Raw genomic sequence first — 12,833 nt, forward strand, 5'->3', positions numbered from 1 at the left:
AAAATACAGGTATAGAATGGAAGAAGACTCCTGCAAATACACAAATACACACAAAGAAACCCACAAAATTGGTAAGAAAGCAACAGACAACTCAGCAGAATAAATGAAGGTGCAAAGGACCTTTAGTAAGTACTCCACAAAGAAGAAATAAAAATCTTAAACACATGAAAAGGCACTCAATTTCATTAGTAAACAGGGAAGTGCAAATTAAGGCCACAATGTGATATATCTAGCTTCCCAGAACATTTTCAAAAATTAAAATCTGAATATACTAAGCGTTAAAAGGGCAGTACAAATACGCGGAAGAACTATTTGACATGATCTATTACGGCTGATCTCCATGAGTCAGCGATTTCACTTCCAGGCACGAACAGAAGATGGGTACGAGAATTGTTAGTGAGGGCTGGGGCTGTAACTCAGTAGCACTTGTGAGGCAATGGGTTCAATCCTTTGCACTGCATAAAAAGAAATAAAACTTAAAAATTCTGTCTACCTACAACTACAAAAAAAAAAAGTTAGTAACAGTCCCAAACAGTTGTGATAACAACTGTTCATCACAGCGGAATGGCTAGCATACGCTATATATACACCATGGCATACTACCCAGCTTGGCTACCAAGTAAATCACTGTCACATGCAACAAAATAGAGAAATCTCATGGATCTCAAAGACTCAACTCTTGAAAACACCACTGAGGGAAGAGGACGTAAAATATTATAGAAATGAGGCTATTCATGTGAAGTTCAAAAATAGATAAACTAAACAATGTATGTATTCACACACTCATGGTAAAACTACAAAGAAAGCAAAGAAAAGATTATCACAAAAAAAACTGTGATGTGGGAGACGGCAGGAATTTTATGAGATATGGCAATATTCTTTGTCTTGACCTATATGCTAGATATAGTGTATTTGCTTTAATCATTCATAAAACTGTATTTATGCATTTTGTACACTTTATGTATGCACATTTTACAATAAAGGCTTAAGATTCTATTCACTTTTTGCTTCTACCTGCTCATGGGAGGATCACCAGCCCTAAGTAATGGACCACTAGCTTCTCACAGAAGCCTATATGAATATCATTTTTAGAAAAAGAAACTACTGAAATGTTCAAAGCACTAACTAGTCATTCATCTTAAACTGGGAGAGGAATAAAACATTATCAGCAGTTTATGGGCTATTTGGAAGGAGGAAGGAGAAATAGAATACAGTCACTTAATTTATTTTAAAACATGACTAAGTCAAAGAAACTCAAAGATCATACTGTAGTGATTTCTGAAAACTGTGTCCTAAAGAACTGCAGAGATCTAACTAGCCAGAGTCACAGTACGAATAACTGCTCTTTTCACTGACTTCTGCAAAACATCTAACACCTCTGTGTGGGTACATTTTCTGTGAGAATGGGGAAGAAAGCTATAACCAAGAAGACAGGCAGAAAGTTTGTGCAATAAGCAACTGCTCTCCCATTGCCCTACTCCAGATCCTGTCTAAACTTCACCAATCAACTAACTCTTCCTATAAGAACCAGAAAGAAGTTAGGGCATCAACTTTCTGGAGAAACGTACACTGCAAAGGAGAAAGAGGAAACATACTGGAAACAGTCTGCACGTGGTATGCTCAGGTCATAGGCATGGCAGGGAGTTCCCAAATACTGAAGCCAATCCCCCCAAACAAAAGGCTGAATGTTCTTTCTGATATGTGGGTGCTAACCCACAACAAAGGAGGGTGCGGAGGGGAAGAATAGATGTTCACTGGATCAGACAAAGGGAAAAGAAGGGAAGGGAGGGAGAGGGGAATAGGAAGGACAGAAGAATTAATCAGACATAACTTTCCTAGCCTTGTATTTGAATACACAACCAGGGTAACTCCACATCATGTACAACCACAGAATGGATCCTAATTAGAAGTTATACTCCATGTATGTATAATAGCCAAAATACATTCTACTGTCATGTAAAACTAAAAAGAACAAATAAAAATAAAAAATTTAAACAAAACAGGCTTATCTGTTACTCTCCTCAACTTCTGGTCAAACAGGTTAAGGTTCCCTTTCAGGTAATTGAACATTCCAACGGGTATGAGGGGTACACTAATATTTTGGGGTACTCAAAAACAGCATCATTATTTTACCACCAAAAGACCCTACACAAGTAAGAGAGCTTCCACATCTTGTAGCACCCTGCTAAACAAGAGACAGTCAGGGATGACTAGACACCCATGGAAAATATCTTAATTAGAAAGCAAAGAATAAATGAGAAAAGGAAGGTAAGGTGGTAGAGAAAGGAGGAAGAAAAGGCAGAGGGTGAACAAAGAAGAGAGGAAAGGAGAGGAAAGGAAAGGAAAGGAGAGGAAAGGAAAGGAATGGAGGAGGTGTTAGAAGCAGAAGAGAACACTAAGAAAGGAAAATGGGAGAAAGAGGAATGTAAGTAAAAAGAGGAAGAAAAGGTATCAAAATAATAAAAAATAAACCAGCAAAAAGAAGATCAGCAGAGTAGAAGGAAGAGAAATAGGGAAAGGAAGGTAGGAGAGAAGGAAAGGAATGGGGATTGAAATCAGATTCCATGCATGTATGACTTTTTTCAAAATGAACCCACCTACTATGTATGACTGTAATACTCTAAAAAAATTTTTTTTTGGAGGAGGAGGAGGAGGAGGAAAGAAAGAAATTGAAAAAAGTTATATTGTCAAAGATAAAAAGTTGCAAACATGATACAAAAAACATGCCTAACATGCCTAAGAGAATATGAAGGGGCTTCAGAGTTAGGAGATAATATTGAGAAAATTTTCAAACTCTCTCATGAAGAGAAAAGAAAAAAGCAATGAAGAAAAGAGAGAAAAATACAAAATTGGAGGACACATTCAAGAGGTCCAATGTCCAAATCCTAGGTCCAACTTAACAGGAATTTCAGATATAAGAACAGCAAAAACAAGAGGACATTTTCCAAGAGACAATGCAATAATTCCTGGGAAAGAAAAGGCCTCAGGGTTAAATTCTTTTCCTCTGCATGCTAAGTTTACAGATAAAGTCCAAAATTAGAAAAAAATACTAAAAAATAAAAAGTATTTGCATGTTATTTAAAATGCTGAAGAGAATATAATGTATTGACAATTAAGCCCAGTGGGAGTTGGAACTTATTAGAAACCTTGTAGATATTCATGTTTTTACACTATGTAGCACTGAACACAATTAAAATTTTAAACCCCATTATACTGATGGGCTGAGAATACTGAGCAGTAGGGCTAAAGAAAATATGTCATCAAGTTGAGGGAAAAAAAAATAGGCATTAATTTATAATTACATTAATCTTTTTTAATAATGTTTTATAAGGTACTTAACAACTAGCTTCAAGCACCAGCAACATCAGTTCAGGTGGCTTATTTAAAGGATGGGTTACTATAGTTATTTAAGATTCTAAATCTATAAAAGTTACTAGGAATACTCTCTAGTATTTCAGAGTAACATATTTCACTCCAAACTAATTCTACTTCTTGGTTTGAAAGACAGAATACTGAATCACAGTCAAATTCTTGTCATCCTCCATACTCATTAGCTAATATCCCATGACTTGCTCTAGGTCTCTTTTGGAATTAGTTTTCATATTAAGCTTACCCAAGTCTTTCTACCATAGACACAGAATAAGAAAAAGTCAGTCACTTTAGTCTATAGGTAGTATGGTTAAACATTTCTTCATGTTCATATTCACTCAGAATATTATGAAGGAACAGGAAATCACAAAAGCAAAACTGTTTGTGGTCACTTTCTTCCCCTGCCCCGCTCTTCTTTATTTTTGTGCTGGGGATTAAACCCAGGGTCTTGTGCATGCAAGGCAAGTGCTCTACTACTGAGTTATATCCCAGCCCCTCCACTATTCTCCATTTTGAGATAGACTCTTGCTAAATTACCCAGGTTGCCCTGGAACTTTTGGTCCTCCTGTCTGAGCCTCCTGAGTAGCTGAGATTACAGGTATTTGTCACTGAGCCCAGTATTTTCTCCACCTTTCTATTCAAAATTTAAAACAATTTGTCAACCTATTGGAAAAAAAAATCCCAATTCTAAGTGTTTTATCAAACAACAAAACAATGGCTTCTTTCAAGATTGTCCTAACGATCCCCACTTCTTGGCACTCATGCTCCTATGAAATCCCCTCCTCATAAATGTGTTACGCGTTTGTTGATACATGTCCAATAGACAGAATAAACAGAATTTAGTGAAGTGATGAGCTATCACTTCTAAGATGATTTTATAAGTGATGGGTTGTCTCTTCTAAGATGACTTCACAAAGACCATGGATTTCATCTTGGGTACTCTCTGGGTTCATTCACCTAAGGGAATCCAGCTACTGTGCTATCAAGCAGCACTGTGGAAAGAATCAAGGCCTTCCTGTGTAATTCTGGCTAAGCCTGGTAACAAGCCTGCCCCTCTAAGTAGATAGTCAAAGACAAGAGTTTACAATCTGTGAGATCCTTACTGGAGACACCAGATAAGTCAAACCCCAGATTCCTGGCTCACAAAAACTGATGTCATCAACTGTCTCTCATTTCAAACCACAGGTTTTGGGGGTAATTTGTTATGCAGCAACTACCCTACCACCAAAGGTAACCTAAAAACATTACATGCTTTGAGGCAACAGTACAAGAACAAAAGGTAAAAAAACATTCAATAAGATAAAAGCTCTTACCTTAAGTACTCTTCCTGAAAGACCAATAATTTCACCATCTTTTGGCTCTACTTCTGTAGCAGTATTCACATCACCACTTCCTGTTGTATCAATGATATCAATGATTTTTGGTTTTCCGTCTGTTGTAACCTGAAAATTGAGACAATTATAATATGAATTAGATTTTAGGTTTTTATCCTTAAAGAAAGCAGCGCGAATGTCTCTGTGTGCGCGCACATGGCAAAATTTCTTACAAATACTGCATTCACTGTGTGTGTGTGTGGGGGGGGTGTGTGCCAGGGATTAGACCCAGCACCTGGGGCATGCTAGCCAAGTGCTCTACCATTGTGTTGCCTCGCCAGTCCATCTACATTCATTTTAAAAAGGGAACTGTATTGTTTTAAGACAAAAGCCTAACAAATATTAACCAGCAAATTTTATCATGAAAACACAGAATCCTTCAATTGGTTTCATATATTCATAAACATTTTCAAAATATTTAGGTGTACAAAAATTCCTTACCTCACAGATCACATACTGAAGAAATCATCAATAAGTAAAAAAGCAAAACATGCAAAGTTATACAGGGAAGGGAGAAAGGGTGTGGGTTTTCAATTTTACCTCAGTTGATCAAAAAAGACCCAGCTGAGAAGGTAACATTTGAGAAAAGATTTGAAGAAGGCAAACTTTAGGGTGGACATGTGCAAAACCTTAGGGAACAAATATTCAAGACCATTCCACTACTGTCATAGGAGCACTACAAATCTAACCAAGCGCCAAGCCCCAACATCTGGTTTTCTCTAGGCTTTGCCATCTAGGAATCCTAACACCCAAACTCAAGTCCTTCCCTGATTCTCTAGTTTATACTTCACATCAAAGCTATCAGAGCTATCAGGAAGTCCATTTAGTTCTTCCTCTAAAACAGAATTCAAAACCCTCTTCTCTGATTCTCACTACCATGGTTCTGATCCTCCAAACCATCGGCAGCTTATCTTTCTAAAGTAGTTTACCTCCTTAGAGGTCCCTCAGATTCCATTGTTGGCCCCAAGGAAGGCAGTATTAAAACAGGCTGTACTGCATCAGTTCTCACTTTTAAACCCTTCAACACATCCACAAAGCACTCCCTGCTCTACCTGACCCCTGCCACTCCCAGTCACTTCCACCTCTCACCATGCTCACCACCTTTCAATCAGAATGTACCAAACTTTTTCCTTTTTGTACACAAAGGTTGGTATTTTGTACACAAGTCTGCCTGGAATTCTTTCTTCAGTTGTTTCACAGTATGCTATCTTATATCTCATATTTTCTAGTAAAGTGCCACCCCTTCAGAAAGGCCTCCCCAATGGCTTCTTTTAAGTCGTTGCCTTCCCAAGCTTCATTATTCTTTCACACTGTACCCTGTTTCCATCACAGAACATAATTCTATTTGTAATTACAGGTGATTCCTTATCGATTTCTTCTATCAGAATATATGCTTATAATAACAAGAACTGTCTATTTTATTTACCAACATATACCCAACACCTAACAGTGCTTGCTAGGTACTCAAGAAACATTTATTTCATTACTGAAAGATCCAACACCAATTACTTAGCATTAACTATTAATTTGGGGAAGGTATGGTTTCTTGCCCAGCTACAAATTATCATTTGAGCCATAATATGATTGCTACAGGAAATGGTACAATATATTCATACTGTTTTCTTGAATAAAATCACTACCAGGCTATTTCTGGGCTAGTTTTGCAAAGGGTATTTGCTGCTCTCAGAATATATGTACTAAGTTACCAGCAGGATTCAGGCACAGAAATACAAAGCTTGAAAAAAAGTAGACCACTACCCTCAAGAAACAGGAAGGTAACAAATGTCAACAGTATAAAAGGACAAAAAGGTCTCTGACTTGCCTTCCACCTGGAGAATTCATACTCTTAAGAAAAGCTTTGTGTCCACTTCTCAGTCTTTCTGACGAATACATCTCTCCCCAGCACCATGTATTTCCTCTGTGGCATATGCAAAAACTTTGCACTTAAGATATTCCCCAAGGAAGGAGAGGGAAATTCACTAACTGGAAGAAACACACACTCTTTTCTTTACAAGGCAAAGCAAGTGGATTGTTGTGGACCCCAAATTTTATTTCAATCATGTTGACATAGAACTGAGGGCCTGATACCTTGGAGAGGCCAAAAAGGCCTCCAGGGTACAGCTGTTACGTTTATAAATGGTAATTCTTTAGCAGGATGTTTATTTCTTTTAGCTGTCTGTACTACTAACAAAAATTCTGATAATCAGAAGGCTTGATTTCATAATCAGAAAAAATAATCACTGTGGATATCATAACAAGGTCTAAGAAAATCATACTAAAATTTAAATCACTTACAGATTTGAAAGGATGAACTAAGTATCTTAAATAACAAAGTAACAAAGAAAAATTTAAGAAAATCTATCAAAATAAAATATGGGGAAATTAATACTACCCCATAATTATAACTAAATAATTATGTATTATTAAGAAAACAATTTATTTAAAGATGTATTCCAAATAAGTATCTAATTTGGAAGATACCCCATAACCTATCTTCACTTTCTTATGCAAGGAGGAAACATCACTGACTTGAAATCAAGAATACCAAGAGAACACTAATAAGTCAGAGATCCTTCTAATTAGAAACCTCATTATCAGTATAAAGCAAAGGAAAAAGCTTAATGAGATATGGTGGCTTATTTACCACCTACTATTTCCACAAGCTTTCCTTACAAAGATCTCTGTCTCTCTATCTCTCTCTCTCATTCATTTATATGCACAAATTCTCATCAAAAATTGTCACATGCAATTTTTCTATCCAGATATTTTTCTTACTTTAACATTAATGGCGACCACTCCATTGAAGATTTTTTAAAAAGAACAGAATTGAGGGTTAGAAAGAAGGTATTCTTAAAAAAGCAAACCATGTAGAATTTTGCAAAGGGGCTCTGGGAGAAGGAAACTGAACTGTAAACACTAGAACTACAACCTTCATCTTTGAGGAGGAAGAGGCGTCACACAGGGAAGAACTGAAAGCCGGCAGAGTAATCATGGATAGAGTCAAGATAATAAGCCCTGAGTCCTGGGATGGGAGACAGAGAGATGCTTACTGAGTTACACCAACAGAAGCTACCCACAAATTTTCCCGAAGTGTCAAGAATCTAAATTACTTTGTGTCTCTACTGTCACCATCATGGTAGAGGACTGATAAGGGCTGGGAGCCATTCATTAAACACTTGTAGAGTGGACCAGAACTCTACAAGTTTGTAAACTAAACCAAACAGAACAAAGTGAATGTGTTTGAAATTTCGGGGGAAGATACTGAAAATGTTCTTTTAAGTAAGGGAAGATTTCATAAGCAAAGATTATTTAGTGAATTTTATTTTGAGAACATAATGAATAAGATAGTTATTGCTTACAAAATGTTTACTATCAGTTGAGAAGACAGGTGAGTCAAGATAATTATAATATAAGACTATTAATAACAGAGGTAAATATATGAAAGTATACAAAAATAAAACCCAACTTGCGGATGAGGAAGGCTAACTGGAAAAAAGGTAGAAATTAGGAACCAATTACCAATTATACTTTATTATATTTTAGAGAGCACAAAAATAGATTTTTACAGGACAATTTGTGTATTCCTTCCCCAAATCGTTCCCCCGGCCCAAGAGGAAACTGGACTTTCTCATTATACAAAGATATGCCTTTTTTCCATTCATCAAAAATATGTAGCATTATAAGCAGATTTCATACAAAATAAATTTCGACATATGCTTTCAAATAATTTTAACTTAACTAGTTAAAAGGTATGTGAACAGAAATAGTAAAATGAAATACTTTTAAGTCCTTTTGGGAGGTTTGAACAAATCGCTATTAGGGCAAGGAGGGCAAAAAACAGAAATGACTGTTAGCAGAGTATGGGCCTTATTCATATTTGAAGTCATAGGCCATAACATAATAGCTAGCTCTTAAAAATAAATATATGATGGGGAGGCTAAACTAAATCAGTGGGTTCCCCCAAAAGTAATGGGGTCAAGATCTAGTTGAGTCTTAAAAGGATGAAGCAGGAGTTTACAGGTGATTGTAGAAGGCTTGCTGGCAGACTAAACCCTACATGCAAAGGCACGTGCTGGGAAAATGCCGCAACTTCTGGGTGCACAGAACAGTAGGAAGTGCTCAAGAGGGAAGCAGAGGGGGAAGAGCGGGGCCTCCAGGGGCTATGACCAGAAGAAATGATGGAGACTGAGATGACACATGAGGCGGCTAGAGGTGGATGGTGTGGGGTTTTACAAAGTACAAATTTTTGGATTTTTATTCAAAAGCAATTAGAATTCCAGATTTTTTTTTTTTTTTAAACAAGGTTGTTTTTTAGCAAAAGCAGCTTAGCAATGTGAAGCATGGATCAAAGAGAAACTAGACTGGCAGCTGCCCTGTATGTGTGTATTTTCCAGTTAAGTGAAGTTCCATCTTGCATACTGCCTATGAAATCTGACTGGTCCAACTTTACAGCCTACCCCTCTTCCCATCTCTGTTAACAGTCAGTTTGCAAAACATTCAACTCAACCTTAGGAACCTGGCAAGTGCTTGACTATTTGCTAAGGAAATATTTAACCATTTACATATCACTCCTTTCATGCTGACCATGCTCCATTTTTAACATGGCTGGATAGCTACCATAGAAGAGAACCTGGTCCAAGGAAGTCACAGAGCAATGACAATTTACTGTATTCCTCCAAGTTTTCATTTGCACCTCTCGTCCTTTACTCAGATTCAATTTGGTTCTCCCAGATAGCCAGTTTGGCCTTCTCTTCCTCTTATTTCTCTTCCTTCCTTTATTTCTATCCATCTTTTTACCTTAATGAAGTTTACATAGATCTACAAAATAAATTGGTCAAAGGTTAAGAGGAAAAAGTCTTAAAAATCCACTCATGTTTGCCAGCCCTCTTACTCAATCTCTTTTAGGTGGCCCTATTTAAGTCAAAACCTCACACTTAAAGTTGTTAGAAGAGTTATGTTTTTATTTGATTTCAATATTTTATTATTTGGATACTTGTTATCATATGCAAATAATACACATTTGCCCTTCAAATAGGTTTTTTTTTTCCCCCCTGTGATGCTGAGAAATTGAACTCACGGCTTTGTGCATGTTGGGCAAGCACTCTATCAACTGAGCTATACCCCCAGCCCTGCCCTTCAAGTTGTTATTGAGTAAAGACTCAGCATAAACTCCTTCTGCTAAATATTACCTAAAAAAATTAGCATTGATTTGATATTTTCTTGAGCACTTGAAAGAGTCACATGTAATTAATCCCTTTCAATTTTCATAGCAACATTATGGGCTGAACATTATTTTTACTTTACAGAGAGTAACTAATTTGATAAGCAGAGCTGGAAATTCTACAAAGAAATATCTACAGCAGTTCTGCTCCAAACTTTTCTCATCCTCTTATGCTGACAAAAGAACCAGGGAACCATTTAACCCAGCTGTTTTCCTCCCTCCTGTCCCTACAAAAAGTAAATACCACAACAGAATGGGAAACATTACTACTCTGTATCGAAGCTTCAAGGAAGTGAGAGCTGTCACTGTTTTAAGTCTTAGGAATTATTAACACAACAACTAAACAAATACAGTTGTCTGGAGGAAACTCATTACCTGTTTCTCTTCTAATTTATAGAAGCTTCCATGCAGGAAGTGTGTTGTACTTCAGAGTGGTAATGCAGAATTAACACCAGGAAGCAAGATTTCTAGAGAGTGGCCAGACTGCTACTTCCCCCAGAACTTACTAACTTCCAAAATGCTATCACCATTATCAGAAATCACAATAAAGGAGCTGGAAGGGGTGGAACATAGGGGGAGGAAGGAGAAAAAGAATTATTAAACATCACTGTTTAGTGTAGAAAGGGGACTAAGATATACAGATGAAGAACTAATAAGGAAGTGATTAGCATACAGTAGGATTAATCAAGGTAGACTTTGATTTTGAATAATGGTTATATGCAGTTTACTAGATTTCAGTGAAAGGCTAAATTTACAAAAGTTAAAGTTTCAAGATAGATGCTTTTTATAACTGAGATATATCTTTTAAAATTACCTTTCAGTATGCCCCCCTGATCTAAAGATATTCAACTAAGGTAAAACTAAATAATTTAAAAACAGTAATAAAGTATGTTCTCTTATGTTTTGAGGTTTTAAAAATAGAAGTGTAATTTCCTAATGCCTCGAAAGTGCACCCAAACCAAAGCAAATTGGCTTCTATTTATGTAAAACGAAGACCAAGTCACCAGAATAGATAACCCTAAACAAATAACACTGCAGATCACTTAAAAATTGAATAAGCAAAACTACTGGAAGAAATGATTCCGGAAGTGGACTGAGTTATCTTCTGGAAACCCGTTTTTGGCGTTTAAAGACAAAAACTATTTTTCCTAAAATCAAATCTCCCAAACCACAGCACAACAATTAAGTTCTGATAGGTCTTTAGCCCCATCTGTTTTCCACCCTCAACCCCCAATAATAAAAACCGTACAATTTCTGTTTGACAATATCAGTTGCCAGGTGTCCAAGACAAGAGGGTCTGCAAAGACCGCGACGAGGTGGGAAGGAGCCCCGAGGTGCCCGGCCTGGCGGTGCCCAAGCAAAAAGGGGCTTCCCCTGGGCACGACGCCACCCGGGCTCCCCGGACCAGCCGCGCCAGGCAGCCCGCTTTTGTCTGGCCCGGGGACATGGCCCAGTCCGGGACCTCGCCCACCCCGCGCCCGCGGTGCCCGGGCGCCGCCGGGTCCCCTGCGCGGACGCTGGTCCCCCAGCGCCGGGCTCTGCCCTCTGCCTCCTCCTGGCGCCCGGCTATCGAGGCTCCCCGCCCCGGCCCGGGCTCGGCCCAGAGCGGGGATCCGGCCTGCGGGGTGGAAGGCTGCATCTCGCCCGCGTCCCTCGCCGCCACGCCGGGCCCGCGGGGGCTGCCTCACCTGCATGCCCGGGGCCCCGGGGTCGACCCCCGTGTCCAGGACGGCGATGAGCACCCCCCGCCCGTCATACTCCGGGTAACGGCAGAGGAAGGAGGCGGCCCCGGTCTCTTTCTTCGGCAGGAGACCGTGAAAAGGGAAGGGCTCCTCGGTCGCGGCGGTGGCCATGGACGCAGGCTGGAGGACGGACGAGGAAGAGGCAAACTGCCAGGCTGCGCGCGGACGAGCAGCGCGAGGACACCCGGGCGGCCGCGGGCAAGCGGCGGGGGCGAGGAGCGGGGCCTTTCCGCCGCCAGCCAATCGCGGCCCGCCAGGGCGGGGCGGCCAATCAGGCACTGCTACGTCAGCTAACGGCGCCGCTCTCCGGAGCCGGGCCTGAGTGTTGCCCCGGCTGCAGTGGAGGGGGCGGAGTCTGCGCGCATTGCTGGAGGGTTCGGTTCTGGAACCCGCCTTTGTAGAGACCCGCAGCGGGCATTTTGAGGAGACCCGGCCTTTAAGCAGAGGGTTCTGGACCGAAGCGCTCCGCAGAAGTCGGGAGCGGCAGGGGCGGCCTGCCGCGAGGAGCGGGGACCCTCCCACGCGGCCGACGGTGGTTTCCAAACTTGAGGTTGTGGAGGAAACTTTCGGTGCAGCCACTGCAGGGCCCCCGCCCGGTCGACCTGAGCGGGGAGCCGGCTCGCGCGTCTTCTCCCCGGGCAGCCCGCGGATGTCGGAAGTCCCGAACACGCGATTTTGGAGGCGGTCTTAGACTGAGGGGTGAAGGTTTTGTGTGCCCTGTCGTGGGCCGCTCTTGGGGGTGAGGGGTGGGACGCGCAGGGTGGGGACAGGCAGCGGTTTCAGTCAACAGGAAGCGGGTTGTTGGCCATTCTGTGGGCCGTGTAGCCGGTAACAAAGCAGCAGCCGCGGGCCCCTCCTATCCTCCCTGCTTACAGTTGGCATCCGGGACTTCGAAAGACATTTTTTAAAAACTGAAGTTCTTGATTGGTCCTTGCGGCTCTCCTCTAAATTATCGAGCCATAATTTACAGTTTTTCAGATTCAGATTCACAGTAATGGCAATCAGTTGCTCCAGACTGCAGTCGCGGTCCTTTAATGGTCTGTATATTTGTGTTCATTCCAGGGTAATCAGCTTGTTGTGTGCCAAAACCCCGTTTGGTAGTTGATGAGCAGTTTTTTGTGTGCCCAA

At 40.4% G+C, this 12,833-nt stretch overlaps 1 protein-coding gene across 3 annotated transcripts in view; it reads right to left on the reverse strand.

Annotated features, from left to right (window-relative positions):
* The window catches only part of Tpp2 (tripeptidyl peptidase 2), a 67,208-nt gene extending 55,285 nt beyond the window's left edge, over positions 1-11,923 (reverse strand). The window contains exons 1-2 of one of the 3 annotated variants that reach the window (XM_047552878.1): positions 11,652-11,921; positions 4,683-4,811 (exon numbers count right to left, since the gene is read on the reverse strand). In XM_047552878.1, the coding sequence (XP_047408834.1) occupies positions 4,683-4,811; positions 11,652-11,816 (294 nt within the window). In that variant the 5' untranslated portion in view covers positions 11,817-11,921. Of the gene's footprint in view, positions 1-4,682; positions 4,812-11,651 lie in introns of all 3 variants that reach the window. The other 2 variants (XM_047552879.1, XM_047552880.1) reach the window with 2 other exon arrangements.
* Positions 11,924-12,833: the final 910 nt, after the last annotated feature.

This window comes from Sciurus carolinensis, chromosome 5, assembly GCF_902686445.1.
Source record: "Sciurus carolinensis chromosome 5, mSciCar1.2, whole genome shotgun sequence".
NCBI classification, from domain to species: domain Eukaryota; kingdom Metazoa; phylum Chordata; class Mammalia; order Rodentia; family Sciuridae; genus Sciurus; species Sciurus carolinensis.